At 50.1% G+C, this 20,743-nt stretch overlaps 1 protein-coding gene across 19 annotated transcripts in view; it reads left to right on the forward strand.

Annotated features, from left to right (window-relative positions):
- Positions 1–20,743, forward strand: part of ZDHHC3 (zDHHC palmitoyltransferase 3) — a 62,485-nt gene that overhangs the window by 35,730 nt on the left and 6,012 nt on the right. For 3 of the 19 annotated variants that reach the window (XR_014064296.1, XR_014064295.1, XR_014064297.1), the window contains exons 4-9: positions 4,654–4,750; positions 5,379–5,460; positions 5,571–5,666; positions 8,246–8,400; positions 8,484–8,614; positions 10,880–11,202. Coding sequence is in view for 13 of the 19 variants with exons in the window: in XM_081526064.1 (XP_081382190.1) it covers positions 4,654–4,750; positions 5,379–5,460; positions 5,571–5,666; positions 8,484–8,614; positions 10,880–11,038 (565 nt within the window). In the remaining 6 variants the exon portion in view is untranslated. Of the gene's footprint in view, positions 1–4,653; positions 4,751–5,378; positions 5,461–5,570; positions 5,667–8,245; positions 8,401–8,483; positions 8,615–10,879; positions 11,203–20,743 lie in introns of those variants that run through there. The other 16 variants (XR_014064298.1, XR_014064299.1, XR_014064300.1 and 13 more) reach the window with 6 other exon arrangements.

The following is a 20,743-nucleotide window of genomic DNA, read 5'->3' on the forward strand; positions in this document are numbered from 1 at the left end:
GAAGCCAGCTGCCTTCATCTCCCGGGTGCCATGATTCCTCAGGGCATCCCGGTGTGGTGGAGCGATCCTCTAGTCAGCATTGGAAGGGCCGCGCTATCCCGGTCACACTGGGGACCAACTCTCAGAGCATCAGCTCTCTCCCTTATAAAAAGGGTTGCTCCTCCTAGCTCATGAGGATTCAATATGAATATCTGTCTGTTAGTAGAGGAATGTGTGAGCGTTGGGGATGTGCTGGTTTTACACAGGCTGGACCAGAAATAGGGAAGGGTGAGCTTTGTAGAAAGCGCTCGGGCGACCACAGTGGTCCCCTTCTCTTCCCTCCCCACCGCCTCCTCCTCACTCCCTCCCTGCCCAGGATCATCCGAGGGAGGTATTCTTGAGTGCTAGTAAACAAATCGGCCTGAGCCAGACAAGAGCCGCTGACTCAGATAAACTCAAACTCAGAGAAACTCGAGTGACGGTGCCTGGGCGTGGCCTGTTCCTGTCTTAGGAAACGTGTGCTGACAGCCACTCCTTGGTGATGCCGTGCGGTGGCCCAGGCCATCCAAGGACCCATGGTTTCGGATGAGCAGAGTTCCCAGCACACCAGACAGAGCTGGGTTTGTGGCTGGTGGAGCCGAGGAGCCTGTTGCCCTGCTGGAGAGAGTGGGCGTCGGTTCTCCTGCTCAGGTGAAGGGACCACTGTTTGTGCCCAGCTGTCTGCTTCCTCTCCTCCCAGAAGAGTTCGTGGAATTTAAAACTGTCTCTTTGCCCTCAGCTCTGATAGGTACCACGGATATTCCCTCACATTCACTTATAGGTGTTCCTTCCAGCCTTGTGGTCTGTGAGTGGGTCTTCCTTCCAACCAGGCTGCTTTCTTCCTGACATCGAGGACCACAGAAGCATGTGGAAGTCCTCAGGGTGGGCAGGTCATGCTGACGTGGATGGTCAGGGCGTTAGGCTTATGTGTTAGGTTCTTCTTGCACAAGGAGGTGGAGATGTCTGACCTTGATGAAACCTCATATTCCTCCCCACCTCCCAACACATACACGCACACAGGCTGAGACTACCGTGGGCTGCTTAGGCCCCTGCCAGCTTGTTTTGTCTTTCTCGTGACCTGTTTGAGCACTTGTTGTTGTTTAGTCACTCAGGTCATGTCTGACTTTTTCCTACCCTGCGGACCGTAGCCCACCAGGCTCCTCTATCCAGGGAATTCTCTATGCAAGAAGACGGGAGTGGGTAGCCATGCCCTTCTCCAGGGGATCTTCCCAACCCAGGGATTGAACCCGGGTCTCCTGCTCGGCAGGCAGATTGTTTACATCTGAGCCACCAGGGAAGCCCATTTGGGCACAGCCTTATCCCAAATTGTTTCTGAGCTGGGACCAGGATGCTGGATGCTTTTCTGCTTATAATTTTAATTACAGTGAATGAGGTGTGAGATGAAAGCCTGTATGCAGAGCATGGCCCCCTTGGTACCTACTAGCTGTGTTCTTTTCTCTTTCTCTGCTATGGTGTCCCCACCTGAGGGGGTGAAACCTGTTTCCTCATGTGTAGTGTCAGAGCCTTCACTCCGCTGACCCTTGCTAAGCTAACCCCAGGCTTGGCTCTGGGCTGTAGTGGTGGAGGGGAGACGGCCCTGACCCAGGAGCTTACTGCCCAGGCATGACAGATACAGCTTGATGGGTGCCCCTGTAGGGAGGGTGGGTAGAAGCCCTCAGCCTGCTTCTTGGAGCCTGAGGGCCAAGGAAGGGCCCTTGTGTCTCTCTGGAGAAGGAGGCACGAACCCCGGAAACCTGAATGCATGGGATCCGGAGAGCTTGTCGGGCTCTTCCAGGCTTTCCAGGGAAGTGCTTTGGAGATGGACACTGGTAGGGAACCCGGAGGAGGAGGGGAGAAGCCCCCTCCCTCATCTGAAACCAGGAGGGACCTGGGGGACCCTGAAGTCAGGAGCACCCAAAATAACCTCCAGGGAGGACCCTTGGTCTCTTCTGCAACTGCCATAGCATGCTTTGGATGTGCCTGTGGCCGCAGCATCTTACACTGGTGGCACTAAAGCTGGCACAGGAGAGAAGACGGGGAGGTGGGTTTCACCAGGAGGTGAGCATGGAGAGAGGACACTCTTGAGAGCCCGTGTGGCCACTCTGTCGGGGGGAAGGGATGCCAGTGAGCCTCCTGCCTGCTGGGGACTGGGCAGAAGGCTGGCTCTGGGGTGACTAAGTCCCCAGTGGGGTGTCAGGGGCTGTAGAAGGCCCACATTTTTTCCTCCTCCCCATGATGGCTGGTGCCCGAGATGAGTAGCCAGGCAGGTGAGGGCGGTCTCCCCTGGGGCCTGGAGCATCCTTCACCTGGCCCCCTGCAGACTTACCCCAGGCCTTGCCCCTGGGGCTCTCCCAGCCCCAGTCCCAGACCCGCTCAGGCCGGACATTCATGAGCTGTGGGTCTGTCGGCCTCCGAAGAGAGCCTCTAAGCCTCCTGCATGGATGGACCTCCTCCACCCAAGTGCGCCACCACTTGACCAGGGAGCCCCACTTCTGAACAAGTCTGTAAGCTAGAGTGGGAGGCAGCGTCTTGCCCTGTCCTGTCTGCAAATAGGAAAGAAGCTCAGAGACTGGCCCTCTGGACAGCGTTTGCAGCTCTCGGTTGGCTGTACTCCTGCCTGCTCCCGGAAGGACGAGCCGTGTTCTAATTTGACTGCCCAGAGAGACTAGCCCATTGTGAACACCATCTTTCCAGATTCACACTTGGCCTCTTCACGGAGGCTGGGAGGGGAGAACAAAGGACAGATTTGCTTAACCTCTGACAGCTCTCAGAGGATGTCAGGCGCTTTGGCACCTCTCTGCTGCTGAGCAAATAGTGTCTTGGAGCACCCACCTTAAATCCCTTTTACAAAATAGTGTGAGTGGAAGAGAAGCTGCTCAAGAGCTTAGAGCAGGGAGGTGGTCACCCTCAGGAGTTCCCTTGATGGGGAGGGGGTTAAGAAACCCCAGAGCTGAGGAAGGACGCGGAAGAGATGGCCTACAGGGCTGGTTCCATGGTGGGAATGTGTTGGATGAGGCCCAGGACGCAGGGAGCTTTGCTGCCTGCTCATCGGGACTTGCAGGATTGTACACTGGGAACAAGGAAAACCTACTCATTCGTTCATTCATCCAAATTGGTAACAGAGAGAGAGAGAGAGAGAGATTGACCAGGTGGTGGTGCTGCTGGCACCTGGCTTTCTGTTTATTGCCCTCCATGTCCCTTTCATGCATTCTTTTCTTACCCTGCCTTTCTGGCTCCCAAGGAGACTCTGGCGCTGGGCCAGCATCTCTGAAATGTGCTCATTTCCCATAGGCCTGTGTTATCACGAACCTCTGAAGCTGTTGGAAGAATGAGGGTGGAGACCAACATGACGCCTCTGCTGGTCTGAGCCAGTATCTCTTCTCACTTTCCCTTATACGTGTCCTGTGGGGCGGGGGGCTGGCGGGGGGAGGTCTGCCTTGCCAGCAGAGCTCAGGCCAGGCTTAGGAAAGGCCATGCCTCCCCTGTTCAGAGTGGTCTGTGCTTCTTGAGCTGTAGTCTGGGAACAGCTCTCCTCCAGCCCCTCTGCCCCCTGCCCCCCACCCACCACAGCCCCCCACCCAGTTCAGTAAGAACCTGAGATAAAGTTGGTTATGGAAACTAGTTGAAATAAAAGCTGGTGTGAACTAAGGACCTTTCAAAAATATACATATATAACAAGCTTCTATTTACAGTATTTCAAACTGTTTTGAACACGTAATGCCCCCAAGATAAATTGTTATGGAGCCTATTTTAATGAATTGAAAAAGAAACGGTTCTCGATGAGTCCATCTGTTGGCAGATGGCTCTTCCTGAACTTGAGGTTTGGGAATAGCTGCTTTTGAGCCCCTATTTAAGCTTTGTGCTCCTGTTTCAGATTCTTACTTGTGTCATCCAAAAGGGAATGGGGAGGGCATTTTTTTTAAAATCAAATATCGTAGCTTCAAACAGTCCCAGGCCAAAAACTATCCCAGCAACAAGTTAAGAACTGTTTGCAAATTAGTGGGATTTCTGGTCAACCCTTAAGCTCAGATGACCCTTCTGCTATTTTCAGCTAAGTGGATATTATCTTAGAGCTGAAAGGTCCTTAGAGGGGGACTTCCTGCAGCCCTGTGACACGCAGTTCTTGACCCCACTCTGAACTCTTCAAGTGCTCACTTTGTCTCTCTCTCTCTCTCTCTGTGTCTCTATTTCGTCAGCCACACTCCGGCAAGTTCCATTAGGCGTGCCCTTAGGTTTTTTGGCCTTTGAGGAAAATTAAGAGTAGCTCTATCCTATCTCATCCTGTCAGGTTTTTGAAACTGCTTCTTTTTGCTGTCCTCTCAGTAAACCAGAGTCTCAGCCCACTCCTCCCTCAGGAGAGCAGTGTCTGTCTCAGTCAAGTCAGTTCCAGCCTTTTTCTCTGTGAAACAAGATAAGAGGCCTCAGTGGTCTCCGCCTGTCCCCCTGTCTGGAATGATTGTGACCTCAGGGGTCCTGTCCCTGCCTTCCAGGCCCTTCCAGCACACACGCAGCGAAACACTGGGTGGTGCCCTAGAGGCCGCTTGGGAAGAGTGGTGCTGGAGCGTGGGTTCTGAGTCTCCTTGACCCTCCCACCTCTGGGGACCCCCCTCAAGGTCTGCCTTGTGGCTCTTTCAGCGTCTGCAAGCGGTGCATTCGGAAAATGGACCACCACTGTCCCTGGGTCAATAACTGTGTCGGTGAGAACAACCAGAAGTACTTCGTCCTGTTTACAGTAAGTCAGCTTCCGAATGCCGACCCCACCCTGTGGGAAGCACTCACCGTTTGCTTTGCTGCTGGCAGGATGGTGCCTGGCCACGTAGACCTCTGCCTTTCTGCCAGAGCCCTCCTTGGTTCCACATGGGCCCACTCCCATGCCCTTCCCTCAAGCATCTAGAAAACTGCCTCCAGGCGATTAGCTCTAAGCAAAGGGCCGTGTTCTGGGCTCCCAGGCCTGGTGTCCGAGCTCAGTAGCCAAGAAGGCGGCTGCCCTCCCTCAGCTGCAGGTAGGTGGAGGGCATTTAGCGTCAAGGGCTGGAGGGACCACAGGCAGTCAGTACCCTGCCCCTTCAAGCAAGAAGGGGCAGCGGGCCCGGAGCCGCCAGGACAGCGTGGGTCGTGCCTGGTGACATGTGCTGGTTTCTCTTCAGGTCCCACCTGCCCCCAGGGAATGGCCGCACACCTCAGACTTAGGGGCGGGGGATGGTTGTGGGGGGAAATCACCAGGTGGCTCTCTGGCCCCTTCCTGCCCAGCCCTCAGCCTGAGTGTTCCTGAGTGGGAGGTTGCAAGCACCCCATCCTGGGCACCTGCACAGCCAGACGGTTCTCACAACAATGGCATCTGCCCTGCTTTCCTGTTGCAGATGTACATAGCTCTCATTTCCTTGCACGCCCTCATCATGGTGGGATTCCACTTCCTGCACTGCTTTGAAGAAGACTGGACAAGTGAGTATGTGCCAGGGCTTCCCTCCCTGCTCCAGGAGGGGCGCGTGACCAGAGCGGGGGTGGGCTCTTTGTCTCCGTCCTGGTGCCAGGGGCCAACCTCATTTTATTAGATCTCCTGCAAGCCTATGGACTGACCAGGGAAGAAACAGCAGAGGCCCGAATATCTCTTCATGAAATAAAGCAGCCCCTTAAAGTCAGTTCCACAGGTAAAGTAGTGAGTTGGACAGACCCTCCAGCCTGAGCGGGCCCAGGAAAAATTCAGGCCCCAGTGGGGAAGCGCATCCCAGGAGCAGAGCCATGCCTTTAAGTGAGGAGCTTTAATTGAAGGTTATTGTATCCCAACCTTGCAGAAATCCATTTTTAACTTTCTGGCTAGGACATGGGTGGTTTTGGTCCACTTGGGTCTTTTTATGTGCGGTGATTTTTTTAACTGCTTAATCACCAATGTATGTTAAGACTGTAGACAAATTCTCCCTGTTTTTGAAGTATCTCGTTTAAAGATGCAAATGCTGAGGCGGTAACTCTAATCACAAGATTGCATAAATCCTGAGGGGAAAACTATAGATGCTGAACATATAATTAAAATTTTAAATTTTTTAAGAAGAATAAAAATGAGTTATAAGAAAACAATTTTTAATATGGTAGTCCCCGCTTATCTGCAGGGAGTATGTTCCAGGACACTCCGTGGTTTCTGATCCCTGAAACCTCAGATAGTACAGAACCCTACACATATAATGTTTTTTTTTATACAGACATACCTATGATAGGGGCTTCCTGGGTAGCTCAGCTGGTAAAGAATCCGCCTGCAATGCAAGAGAGCCCAATTCAATTCCTGGGTTGGGAAGATCCCCTGGAGGTGGGGCATGGCAACCGACTCCAGTATTCTTGCCTGGAGGATCCCCATAGACAGAGAAGCCTGGTGGTCTATGGTCCATGGGGTCACAAAGAGCCGGACATGATTGAGCGACTAGGCACAGCACAGCATACCTATGGTAAAGTTTAATTTATGAACCAGGCACAGTAAGAGAGTATCCAAATGGCCAGCATCACCACTCGTGCACTTTGGAGCTGTTATTAAGTAGCATAAGAGTTACTTGAACATAGGCACTCTGATACTGTGGCAGTTGATTTGGTCACCAAAATGATTGGTAGCATATGCAGCATGAACATGCTGGACAAAGGGATGGTTCACATCTCATGTGGACAGGGCCAGGTGTGAGATTTCATCATGCTTTTCAGGAGAGTTTGTGCTTTAAAACTTACTATTTCTGGAATTTTCCAGTTAATATTTTTGTGCCAAAGCTGACTGCAGGTAACTGAAACTGCAGAAAGCAAAACCAAGGATAAGGGAGAGACTGCTGTAGTTGCTGGAGGAATGAGGAGAGGCTGCCTGCCAGGCTCCTTCTTTCACACACAGTCTGTGAGACAAACACCTTGAGCAAAAACATCATATTTCCACCCTTTTACCATTGATTGGTCCTCTTCTTCATTTCATCATTTTTTATGAGTTTTGCTCTTCCTGCATGTACTGACTTCTTAGGTGTCTTTAGCTCCTGACCAAATATTAAGAGATTTTTCTAGCCTCTGTCCCTAGCTTGCATCTGCCCTCTTTTGTCTCTCTGGTCCACCTGGCTTGACCTCATCTAGGGGAAGAAAAACCCCATGGGTACTGGTCACCTCAGGCTGCTGCAACAAGATGCCATAGACTGGGAGGCTTAAGTATTTATTTCTCACAGTTCAAGAGTCTGGAAAGTCCAAGATCAAGGTACCAGTCAATTCCATCCCTTGCAAGGACCCTTTTCCCAGCTTGCAAATGGCCCTCTCCTCCTGTGTCCCCACCTGGCGAAAAGGGAGAAAAGCAAGCTCTCTGGTGTTTCTTCATAAGAGGTCATAAGGGTGGTGCCCTCGCAGTAGAGTTAGTGCCCTTAAGAAGAGCCATGTGCAGTGCTGAGAGTACTGAGGGCCGTTGGTGGGGCAATGGAGTTGGCTGGGACCGTTGTTTCAGTCTTCCTACTTAGTGCACTTGAGATTGTCGAGCAGGGCCTTATCTCAATCTTGTAGCAAGCCTGCAGGGTAGGAGAGATACTCCCCCCTTTGCAAATGACAAAAGTCGGTGCTCACAGGTTGAGCAAGTTACCCTGTCACATGGCTAAGAAGAGGGCCTGTGACTCAGGCCTTAGTCCAGAGCGGGCTTTTCCTACCCTGTCTGGAAGACTCCACCACCCAGGGTCTTACCTGCAGGCTCTGGATTGTCTGTGGTCAATCCAGATGGAGTGGATTTCCTCCGTCAGTGGATTTCCTGGTGGAGGTGGCTTGAGTCCCCCAGTTCCTCTGGTCTCAGGGCAGGGGAGGTGCCAGACAGTCCCCAGAGTACAGGCCGCCTGTGCAGTTAATACCATCTCTGCTCAGCCCTGGATCAATGGGGCATCCAGCTCGTGTAAGAGGAATCCCCCAGGACGAGGGCATCTTGAGCTGAAGTTCAGAGAAGGGTAAGGAGGCAGTTCCGCCTTCCCTCGATCTGCTTCCTGCCTTCCCAGACTCCACTTGTAGTTCCATGGCCAGCCCGTGATTAGGGTGCTCACAGCTGTGCCAGGATGGTGGCCAGGCCACCGCTCCAGGGCAGCTGTAGGGGGTCAGGAAGCACGGCACCCCTGTCCGGGAGCAGCTCCCACTTGCTCATGCAGGGCCGAGGCAGAGCAGGACAGAATTCCCTTCACAGATCCTCAATCGTCCCACAATACAGAAAGGAAAACTAAAGCTCAGAACGCCCTGACCTCTCGCCCAGATTCTTCTGTTGTCAGGCATTGCTCCGAGGCTGATGGCCAACACCGAATCGAACAGAAAGTCCCTGCCCTCCTGGAGCCTGGGGGTGGAGCGGGAGAGACAGACATCAGATGAGGGCGGGAGGAAACAGGCGACTCCCGATGCAGCTGTGATGGGGTATCAGTGCGAGCTCACGGTGTCGGGGGCTGGTGCGGGGCCTGGAGGCCAGCAAGGAGCCCCACGTGTCCCCTCTCTTTCAGAGTGCAGCTCCTTCTCGCCGCCCACCACGGTGATCCTCCTCATCCTGCTCTGCTTCGAGGGGCTGCTCTTCCTCATTTTCACGTCCGTCATGTTCGGGACCCAGGTGCACTCCATCTGCACAGATGAGACGGTGAGCGTGTGGGCAGCCTGGCACCACTCCCTCCATGGCTGGGTTGGGGGGCAGGGGGCTGCCTACAGGCCGGACCTGGGAGCCCAGTGGCCACGTCCCGGGTGTGCAGGGCCCATTCCTCCCTTCCAGTGGCATGGGGTCTTCTTCCTCCCCGCATGCGGCTGGCACTCAGGTCACACAGGTATGGGGCCCAGTGGCCTCTCTGTTATGAGCCCTCCCAGCCTCCCGTGATGGTTCAGTCTTGTCCATGGCTCTTGTGTCACTCTGCTCAGCACTGGGGTGCCCTTCCTTTCTAGCGGCCACAGGCCTGGAGACGGGTGATGGACAAAGGGTGCCCTGACCCACCTGGCACGGGCAGGGTCAGCTTCCCAGTGAAAGCGTCCTTACGACCCGGTCCTGAGAGTGGGGTCAGGAGACAGCCCAGCGGGGACCCCCAGAGCAGTGGGCACAAGGCCGCTTCTGGTCCTCATCTGCATCCTTCCACCTGCCCCCCCTTCTACCCTGTTCACAGCGCCTTCTCTGGGAGCTTCGAAACTGCTGGAGCCCACACCCCTGGCACCATTGCCACTACCTCTCAGCCAACCTTAAGGTGTCCAAAAGGCTCCAGGTGGCCAGTCCATGGCTATGATGTGGGCATTTCTTACTTCTTTGGCTTTGGGGTCTGGGTGAGGGGCCCCAGGCAGAAGGGGCAGCCCTGAGCTCTGGGGGAAGGTCGTCCCAACAGTCACCTTGGGGTCTTCGGGGGGACATTGGCTGGTTGGGTAGTCAGCCTTAGCTGGAGGCTCATAGGAAGACTCAGCCGTTGCTGCTGCTGCGGCCCCACCCCTGAGGGTGTGGAGATTCAGCGGGCAGAGGAGGACGGTGTGCCGGCTGCCAAGTTACCATCATTGGGATCTGGGGCAGTTCCCGGTGGTTTAGAAGGTTGCGTGCCTCTCAGCACCTTTTTTTTTCTTTTATAAGCATTAGTACCATTATAAAAGAGTGTCTGTAAAAATAGTAGCTGATGGGGTTCATCCAGCCGTCTGTCTGTGCAGCGCACAGACCAGCTTCTGTGCATGAGACCTGCAGGGAACCCAGAGGTGACCATCTGGCTCCATCCGCTGTCGGGACCACAGGCTGCGGCCTAGGGGAGTCGGAAGGCAAACTCTCATGGCCCTAGTCCTAGCTGTTCTTCTCCCTCAAGGCCATTCCTAAAGGGAGTCGCGCTGAAAGGAAGGGAGAGAGGAGTCGAGGGCCTGCCGTGCGTGGGCAAGGGCGTCCCGCCCTTGACCAGTTTCGTGTGGTCCCAGGGCCCTAGGCTGTGAACAGAGTTGGACTGGGCTGTCCCCTCAGGCCCCACCCCTGTTCTTCCACCTCACAGCTACCATGGCAGAAAGACCCCTGGTCGGGCTCCTGCCAAGCTGCTTCTACCTTGTCCTCCGCCCCCAGCTGCTCACCAGCCCCTTCCAGAGAAGGGGAGAGGAAGGGGCCAACCTGCTCCCCCAGCTTGTTTTTCCTGCAAGACTTGGCTGGGGGTGGTGTGGGTTCCTTGACAACTGCTGAGGCTGCCTCGGGTCCCACTTGTCCCCAGAGGAGCCCAGGAAGGCCTTGGCCGGGGCCGAGGCTGCGCGGTCTGCCGGTGCGGCCCCTCTAACCTGTACTAATCCCTCTACTTCCTCCTCTGTGGTGACCTCTGCCTCCTGTTCACCTCCTCCGCTGCACCTGGCCAGCCCCCCTAAGCCGGGCGCTCCTTGGCCTCCCCTGCTGGTGGGACAGACAGTGCCAGAGCAGTCATTTGACTTGGCCCTTTTTTTTTTGTCTGCAAAGTGGTCATAGCAGCTTCAGAGTTCCCACGAACCGATCCTTGGCACTCACGAGCTTGAGCTCCCCACGAGCTGAGGCTCCCTACACCCCAGCCTTCACAGCGCTCCCACACACAGCTCGGCGCTGGGCCCAGACCCCCCGGCCAGGAGTCACTTAACACGGGATTGCGTGACTAGGAGCAGCAGCTTTGGGGCCTGCTGACTTTCTTACGTGTCCCTTCCTGCCTGGAGGGACTTACACAGACGTGCCTATGTGCCCACCCAAAAGAAAAATAATGATTCCTTTTTGTCTTTAGCACTTTTATGAGAGAAAGAGAAGAAAAAAAAATGTACTATGTAGATAAGCTTCATGGCTTTAAAAAGGAAGCATTTACTCCATTCACCTTGAGCTAATGGATTTTTCTACCCCAAAAACCACAGCAGTAAAGTGCTTGACTGAAAGTATGATTGTTCTTGTTTTCAGGGAATAGAACAATTGAAAAAGGAAGAGAGAAGATGGGCTAAAAAAACAAAATGGATGAACATGAAAGCCGTTTTTGGCCACCCCTTCTCTCTAGGCTGGGCCAGCCCCTTTGCCACGCCAGACCAAGGGAAGGCAGACCCGTACCAGTATGTGGTCTGAAGGACCCTGAGCAGCATTGCCACTCAGACACAAACCACATCCCAGCACTACCGTCCGACCCGTTCTCATGAATGTCTAAACCGAAAAAGCAACACAACTACTCTGAAACATTTTTTTTTAATGTCTCAAGTAAAATGGCTGAACATTGCAGAGAAAAAAAAAAATGTCCCCATGGTTTTTATTTTTGAAAAGATCATCCTTTCTATTTTTTGGTGACCGAAGCTGCTTTCCTTTTTTTCCTATTTAAAATCACTTCTCTGGCCTCTGGTTTCCTCTCTGCTGTCTGTCTGGCATGACTAACGTGGAGGGCACTGTCCAGGCCACGCCCTGCCTTGTACTAACTGAGTCATGATGCTTGTGCGTGGACGGACCGGCCCGGACGCCTGGTGGGGGACCCATAGGAGAGAGCCAAGAGGGCCCATGACCTCCCACTGCCCAGGAGGCAGTGGCAGGTGCCTGGATGGGACTTAAAACCTTGCTGAAGATGGATGCTAACCCCTCTGTGACCTGCGAGGGCTGAGATCAGGGCTGGAGCCCTAAGAAGGGTCCTTGACACAGCAGCCTTGTGCCCTGTGTGAACACGATTTGCCTCTGAATTCACAAAATCAATTGCCTGCCTTGTACTTTGTGGGCTCTGGGTGCGTAGAATGATTTGGGGGGGGGTGGAGATGAAAGGGGTGTTATTTGTATTCCGAATCACCGGTTATATTCCGACTGATCATTTGGAAGAATGTGAAGGAAAGAAGTTTTTCCAGTTCAAAATGCCTTACACAATTACAAGAAGAAGAAAATGACGCAACTTCAGGCGAGCTCCGTTTCCTTTATTCCCTCTGCTTCCTGTCTGAGCGTCCCACCTCCCTCCCTCTCCTAGCGCGGTATCTGTTCAGTGTTGCTGCCAAGCGAACCAGCCACAGCCCCACAGTCAACCCCCTCCTTCCTCATTTTTGTAAATCTCCACAGTGGGGTTACTTTCTGATGTTTTAGACTCATAAATGTGCACATCTCCATGTCTTGTCTGTATTTTAACCGGGGAGGCTGTGGACCTGCGTGGGCTGCCCGGGATGCAAAGACACCATCACCAAGTTGAGAGACGCCCACCCGTCCAGTGGAACCGGCAGATGCCTAAGCCTGTGGCACTGAGACTGACTAGCATTTCTATTTGGGCACTTGTGTATTGAGTCTAATTCGAAGGAGGAAGGGCCTAAAGACCATGAGGGGAGGTGAGGGGACGGGAAACACACATCAATCGCGGAAGTCACAGAAATCTGACTGCCGACTGTCTCACGCGGGGAATTGTTTTTAAATGATCACCATAAACTTTTTTTTTTTTAATCTTCTGCTTGGGGTGGGTTTTGGGGTGAGGTTCACGAAATCAGCCCGGGGTGGGGAGAGATTTCGTCTAGCTGTGTGATCTTTCAGAAGAGTAAGTGGAACATGCTGCCTCTTTTCAGTTCTGTCAGTGCTTCCACATGGAAACCAAACGCAATAAAATTTTTCCAAAACCTGTGCTGGCTGAGCCCCCCCTCTCTCACGGAGTCACCCCTTGGGTAGAGCTGATGGTCCAGTCAACGTGAATGTGCTCTGTTTGGGCATTTCTTTCATCGCTTTTAAAGGGCATTTGTGCATGCTCCCTCTGTTCAGGTTCCTGTTGCATTATCATCTCTAAAGGATGTTTACAGCCCTCTCGGACAAACTGGCCCCACTGGGCCTCTCTCCTCTGGCTCTTTCTGCAGCCTGAGTCCCTTCCCTGGTGCTTGAGGATTCCCAGTTGGGACAGGAAAAAAGCTCATCAGATCTGCAAAATTTGCTTCTCCAGTTGGGCCTGGGAGAGAGACCTGTTATCCTCTGCCCACCCACCAAAAAGCAAAGTGAAGCCAGAGGAAATGACTGGAAACTTCCACACACATCCTGGGATGTGGCTTTGAGGCGCTCTCCACCACCCCTCAGATGTTTAAGCAAAGCACCCTTTTCTAACCAATCTTTTCTAAGTTGGTTAGCTTTGACCTGCCTCTGCTGTGCTGTTTATGCTATAGTCAAGCCTGCAGTCTGGGCTTTTTTCTCTCAATGCTGTTTTTTAATCTATTTAAATCTAGTTCCTAGCATTTGTTCCCTTTGTGCTTCCCCCATGCCCCCCCCCCGGCCCCGCCCAACCCCACCCCTTATGTTGATGAAAGAAATGTGGCTGTTGAATGACCCTCACTCCGCAGGGGTCCCTCAAGGACCTACACCTGGGGAGAGAGGGTGCTGTTGCTGTGCTCCTCCTGCCAGGGAAGAGAGAGTAGGACTCGGAATTGTCAAGTATTTGAAGGCCACAAAATACCCCGTTTTCAAGGGCATTTTTTTTTTTTAATGAATTTTTTTGAATGGTTCTTCTCCCCATGGAATTTCTAAGGAATACTAAATTTAGATCATGCTAAAGATGTGTTGAATTTTGTTTTCAAGTCCCCAAAATAGAAACTCATCATTTACACCTGAGTGTACCACCTATATCTTTCCCAGAGAGTCTCCTGGCATCCAGTGTGATTCTGTCTCCGGTTTTTTACAAGCCCTTTGGCTGAAAGAATGAATGTTCTCTAGTTCTCAAGCCAGAGTGAAGAGCTGCACTCAGGACATAGAAAATATCCCCAAACTCCCCGTGTTCTTGCTATTTTATCTTGTTGAGATGGAGAATGTTTTGCCAGGAACCCAGTGAGTGGAGGCTTCCCAGGTGGCTCAGCGGTACAGAATCCACCCGGCAATGCAGGAGACGCAAGAGACACAGGTTTGATCCTTTGGTCAGGGAGATCCCGTGGAGGAGGGCATGGCAACCCACTCCAGTATTCTTGCCTGGGAAATCCCATGGACAGAGGAGCCTGGTGGACTACAGTCCATGGGTTGGATACGACTTAGCAACTAGGCAGCAGCAGCCAGTGATGAGGAATGTGGCTGTTCTCTGCAGCACAGTGGTTGAACTTCCGCCTGGCATCCACCCAGGAAGAAACAGGCATCCCTGAGCTCTCCTCAGTCTCCCAGGATGTCCGATGAAGAAGGACATCTCTACACAAAGGCAACCCAGCCTTTTGCTTCAGCAAAGGAGTCCCAACAGCACTGAATGATGCACGTGTGGAAAAATGAGCCAATAGTAGCCACAGTCGTCCAGAATGTGGGCTCTGGGGAGTGGAAAGGAAAAATAAAGAGTAAGGTGACTTGATCAGTTGGATCGGTGACTCCTTCCCGCCTGTCAACTTCTGGTTCATTTTCATAGCAACCAGACTGAACATGCAAAAAGCTTAGAAGCAAACAAATCTGTGCATATTTACACGGGCTTGGTGACGTCATGCACAAAGTGTACTCGGGTAGAAATGCATGTGCTTCGTCTCCTAGTCATATACTATTTCATCTTTGTAATACTTTTTTCATGGAAGAACGCAAAGTGAGACATCTTGACTCACTAGCTTTTAAAACCCATCTTCCTCATGAGGTAAATTAGACAATGTTTATTGAACACTTATGTGAGATTGGCATCACACGGAAACCTCAGACCTTGGAAGGCTGGACTGAGTTCTTTTAGCCAGCCAAGCTGACAGGTTTTATGTTTTTCTCACTTTAAAACTTGTAATACATAACCCTACACAGTGACCTAGCCCATAGAAATGAGGAGTTCAAACCTCGAAGGGGCCCTTAGTTATCAAAGATATTTGAAGAGAGGAAGATTTTGCTAGAATCCCTCTTGAGAATCTTCCTGCTGAGGGATGTACTGAGGCAGTGCATCTTCAAGTGTGGTCCATAGACTAGCAGCAGCCACATCTCCTGGGGACTTATCAGAGATGCAGATTCACAGGCGCCACCCTGGACCTGCTGAATCAGGAACTGAAGGGGGTTGGGGAGCAGTGATCTCTGGATGCTCACAGTCCTCCAGGTGATGGTGACCCATGTTCAATCTGAAGATCCACTTGGGGGTACAGGGGTCACCCACAGGCCTGCCGATGATGTGGTCCTGGGTGCTGGACTCAGCATGGTGCGAGCTGGGGTTTTGCCCGCTGTGAGCCCCTCTTCCCTCATAACTGCAGCCTCCCCAGCCAATGAGTGCTGAGAAAACAAGGAAAGTGTTTGAAGGGGAGCCAAACTGTTCACATGTCCAGTGATCTTCGTGCATATCTCATCTAGCTGACTGGTTTCTGGGCCAAGAGGCCCTTTGGGTGAAGAACCACCACAGAAGAAGATGGAAAAGAGTGGAGCCAGGGTCTTCCCAGCAGGAGCGGTGGCCAGTGAATCATTAAGGCTTGGGGCAGACACACAGAAGAAATGTCCCAGCCTTTGGTTTCCATCTGTGGCCCTCAACACCCATGCAGCCTTTTCTTGCATCTTTTAAACACATATCTGCCTGAGAATCACCTAGTAGAGGATGATGGATTCACAGTGAAACAAAAATAAGCCACTGACAAGTCTACAGGCTTCCCTGGTGGCTCAGTGGTAAAGGATTTGCCTGCCAATGCAGGAGATGGAAGAGGCACAAATTTGATCCCTGGGTCGGGATGATCCCCTGGAGAAGGAAATGGCAACCCACTCCAGTATTCTTGCCAGAAAAATCCCACGGACAGAGGAGCCTGATGGGCTATAGCCCATGGATTTGCAAAGAGCTGGACACAATTGAGCGACTAAACAAGTCTACTATCCCAAACTGAAGACTTCCATTTCCCCATCCTCTCACTCAAGAAAAAACAGTTATTGATGATTTGAGCCTTGTGATTATACTAGCAAAGCAGAGTGAGCCCCAGGGATCCCTTATCTATGCAGTGGGAGCTGAGGAGGCTGATCCACAGAATTATAGACAATGTTGCAAAATAGCTGATCCATGGAATTATGAACAATGTTGCCAGACTAGTGTTTGCAAAAACCTTTGTGATGAAGATACACTCTCTAACATGGACATAAAAGATGCTCTGAATTCCTGCAGCTAAGGTCATGTGGTGACAGGTCCTTGGGCCCTCTCTTTGGTTCAGATCTGGCTCAACTCCTTCCTTCCTGTAACCTTAGGCAGTAATTTGCTTAAGCCTCAGTTTGCTCATCTGTAAAATCCTGGAGATACTCTAACTCACAAGGTTGTTCTGAGGATTCAGAGAGGAATGGATGTGGATGTTAGAATGGTGTCTGCATGTTGTATTGCTCTAGAGAACGTTAGCTCTGGTGAAGCTGTGCTTTTCAGATCGTGTGCAAAACTGTTCATGTGTGAGATCAGTTAATTGGTTTGCAATAGCATTTTTTAAACAGAAATAAAAAATAATGCATTACACCTTGTAAAAGACATATTTTCATGAAACTTTGGTGTGTGTGTGTGGTGGGTTGCAACAGAAAAGTATTTATTATTGTTGTTGTTTAATCACTCAGTCGTGTCCGACTCTTTGTGACCCCATGGACTATAGCCTGCCAGGCTCTTCTGTCCGTGGGATTTCCCAGACAAGAATACTGGAATGGGTTGCCATTTCCTACTCCAGGGAACCTTCCCGACCCAGGGATCAAGCCTGCGTCTCCCTGCATTGGCAGACAGATTCTTTACCACTGAGCCACCAAGGAAGCCCGTTTCCTATTGTGGGTTGCACTAAAAACATGTGAAACCACTGATGAGGAGAGACTTGCCTGGCCATCTCTGAGGAGGGCATGTTTGCATGGAGTGCAGCAACTCCCGACTTTCTACGTCTGAGATGCGGGGAGCAGGGGAACCTCCTGCTTTTCTTCTGTGGGCTTCAGCCAAGTCCTTACAGAGCATGTGCCTGGTCTCCGCCTCCTGGGGAGCCATAGTCCTGGTTCATTCATTCTGGGGCATTGGTCAGTTGGTTTATAGATCACCACTCACGTGGCACCCAGGCTGATCAGACCCGAAAGGCCGAAGTCACACACTGCCCACGAGAACGCTGATATAGGCAGCTGCCCCCTTACCAGGAATCAACCAACCATTCCTGTTTGCTTGAGCAGGAAGTGGGTATCACTGCTGCCTCCACAAACCTCCAGCTTAAGAACTCTGCCTCCAGGACACCTTTAAATCCACACAGAACTCAAAAGTGAGTCCTGCCAGGGAAAAGAAACCCCACTGGCTCCTTCTGAACCTAACGGTCCAGATCTTCAACCTTTCTTTTTTTGAAATCTTTTTGTGTGTTTACTTATTTGGCCATCATGTGGCAGGTGGGATCTTAGTTTCCCACCAGGGATGAAACCCATGCCTCCTGCAGTGAAAGCACAGTCTTAACCACTGGACCGCCAGTGCCTTTCTTTTGCATCAGATTCATTTGGAGTATTTTCTCTTCTTCAGACAGACACTCCTGGATGTTTGTCCACTGAACTTCTGAGGAAGTTCGTCTGATGGGCAGGCCAGGCTCTGTCTGGAACATTTTTACAAGCTTGCTGAGGAGGTTGAGTATCATTCTGCGGGCTCTCTTTTATTTTTATTTTTTAACTTATTTATTTGATCTTTGGCCACAGTGGGTCTTCACTGCTGTGCGCAGGCTGTCTCTAGTTCTGGAGAGTTGGGGCTACTGTTTGTTGTGGGCTCTAGACATATGGGCTCAGTAGTTGTGGCGCATGGCCCATGACCTGTGGGATCTTCCCAGACCAGGGGTTGAAACTGTGTCCCCTTCATTGGCAGGCAGATCCTTAACCCCTGGGCCCCCAGGGAAGACCCCCCTCTTTTTATTTTTAATTAAAAATTTTTTTACTGAAGAATAGTTGATGTATGATATTGTATGTTAAAATAGAGTGATTCAAAATTTTTAAAGGTTATACTCCATTTATAGTTATTACAAAATATTGGCTATATTCCCTGTGTTGTACAATATATCCTTGTAGCTTATTTTATATACAGTATTTTGTACCGCTTAATAACTTATCCCTATATTGTTCCTCTCCCTTCCCCTCTCCCCATGGATAACCACTAATATGTCCTCTGTATCTGTGAGTCTGTTTCTTTTTTTGTTATATTCACTAGCTTGGGTTTTTGGGTTTTTTTATGATGCCACATAGAGGTGATATCATACAGTATTTTTCTTTCTCTGACTTATTTGACTTAGTGAATTCAGTTATTTCAACTTAGAGTCCATCCATGTGGTTGCAAAAGGAAAAAATTTCTTTTATGGCTGAATAGTATTCCATTGTGTGTGTATATATATATATATATATATATATATACACACACACACACACATCACTATTTCTTTATCCATTCGCCAGTTGTAGACACTTAGGTTGCTTCCATGTCTTGGCTATTGTAAATAGTGCTACTGTGAATATTGCAGTATCTTTTGAAATCATGGTTTTTGTTTCTTTCAGGTATATCCCCAGGAGTGGAATTGCTGGGTCATGTGGTAGTTCTATTTTTAGTTTTTTAAAGAAACCTCCATACTGTTTTCCACAGTGATTGTGCTAATTTACATTCCCACCAACAGTGCACAAGTGTTCCTGTTTCTCCATAACCTTGCTAACACTTATTTGCATTGTTTTTTTTTTTTTTATATAAATTTATTTATTTTAGTTGGGGGCTAATTACTTTACAATATTGTAATAGTTTTTGCCATACATTGACATGAATCAGCCATGGGTTTACATGTGTTCCCCTTCCTGGACCCCCCACCCACCTCCCTCCCCATCCCATCCTTCTGGACCATCCCATTGCCCCGGCCCTGAGCCCTTGTCACATGCATCGAACATGGAATGGTGTTCTGTTTCACATATGATAATATACACGTTTCAATGCTATTCTCCCAGAACGTCCCACCCTCACCTTCTCCCTCAGAGTCCATAAAATTGTTCCATGCATCTGTGTCTCTTATTCTATCTCGCATATAGGGTTATCGTTACCATCTTTCAAATTCCATATATATGCATTAGTATACTGTATTGTTGTTTTTCTTTCTGGCTTACTTCACTCTGTATAATGGGCTCCAGTTTCATCCATCTCAGTAGAACCGATTCAAATGTATTTTTTTAATGGCTGAGTAATATTCCATTGTGTATATGTACCACAGCTTCCTTATCCATTCGTCTGCTGGTGGACATCTAGGTTGCTTCCATGTCCTGGTTATTGTAAACAGTGCTGCGATGATATTTGCATTGTTTTTGATGATAGCCATTCTTACAGGTGAGAGGTGACATCTCCTTGGGGATTTTTGGGGGCTGTGTCCGGTGTTAGTTGGGGCACGTGGGATCTTTGCTGGGGCATGAAGGCTTCTCTCTAGTTGTGGCATGCAAGCTCCAGAGCATGCGGCCTCAGTAGTTGCAGCGCTTAGTTGCTCTGAGGCATGTGGGATCTTAGTTCCCTGACCAGGGATTGAACCTGCATTTCTTGCATTGAAAGGCAGATTCTTAACCACTGGACCACCAGGGAAGTTGCTCATTGTGGTTTTAACTTGCATTTCCCTGATGATTAATGATGTTAAGAATCCTTTCACATGCCTATTGGCCATCTGCATGTCCTCTTTGGGGAACTATTCAAGTCTTCTGCCATTTTTTTAAGCAGGTTGTTTATTTTTGATGTTGAGTTGTACGAGCTGTTGCTATATTTTTAATATTAACCCTTTTTTGGTCATATCATTTGCAAATAGTTTCTCCCATTCTGTAGGCTGTCTTCATTTTGTCAGTGGTTTTCTTTGGTGTGCAAAAGCTTTTAAGTTTAATTAGATCCTACTTGTTTATTTTTGCTTTTATTTCCTCTGCTCTAGGAGACAGATCCAGAAAATACTGCTACAGTGTATGTTAAAGAGTATTCTGCCTATGTTTTCCTCTAGGAGTTTTATGGTTTCTGATCTTACATTTAGCTTTTTATTTTGAGTTTGTTTTTGTGTATGGTATTAGAGAATGTTCTAATTTCATTCTTTTACAGGTGGCTGTCCAGTTTTTCTAGCACCACTTATTGAAGAGACTGTCTTTTCTCCACTGTATATTCTTGCCTCCTTCGTGTTAGATTAATTTACCAAAAATGTGTGGGTTTTATTTCTGGGCTCTCTATTCTGTTCCATTGACTTGTTTGTTTTTGTGCTAGTTCCATACTGTTTTGATTACTATAGCTTTGTAGTATACTCTGAAGTCAGGGGGCCTGATTCCTCCAGCTCTTGTTCTCAAGATTGCTTTGGCCATTCAGGGTCTTTTATGTTTCCATATAAGTTTTAAATTTTTTTGTTCTTGTTCTGTGGAAAAATGCCATTGGTATTTTGATAGGGATTTCATTGAATCCACAGATTGCCTTGCATAGTATGGTCATTTTAACAATATTAATTCTTCTAATATGAGAACATGGTATTTCTTTCCATCTGTTTGTGTTGTTCTGTGGGCTCTTTTGCTTCATTTTCCTCTCCAGCTTTTCCTTGCCTTTGCATGAAGATTTGCAGTAGGATTGAAAACACAGGGGGCACACCAGTTCCCATCCTGGTTCTGAAGCACAACCAAGAGGACCAGCTTCGGCCGCTGTCACAGCCTCCCAGTGCCCGTGTCTTCTCTGCCAACTGTCAGTACTAACAACCACCTCCTCTCAGGGTGGTTGTGAGGATCCACAGTGATAGCTGTGAGTGAGCCCAGTCAGTGCAGACCCACCATTCTGGCATTTCTGGATGTCCCCTCTGTAGCCTGGCCAGCCACATAGCCATGTCCCAGCTCCTCCTCTCTCAAGAGGCTGCAAGTGATCACTCAGGAAGGAATGCGGGATCCCCAGAGCAAGTCCCTCAGCTGGCCATCACTGATCCT

This window comes from Giraffa tippelskirchi, chromosome 9 (genome assembly GCF_054371585.1).
Source record: "Giraffa tippelskirchi isolate mGirTip1 chromosome 9, T2T-mGirTip1v1.2.pri, whole genome shotgun sequence".
Lineage (NCBI taxonomy): Eukaryota > Metazoa > Chordata > Mammalia > Artiodactyla > Giraffidae > Giraffa > Giraffa tippelskirchi.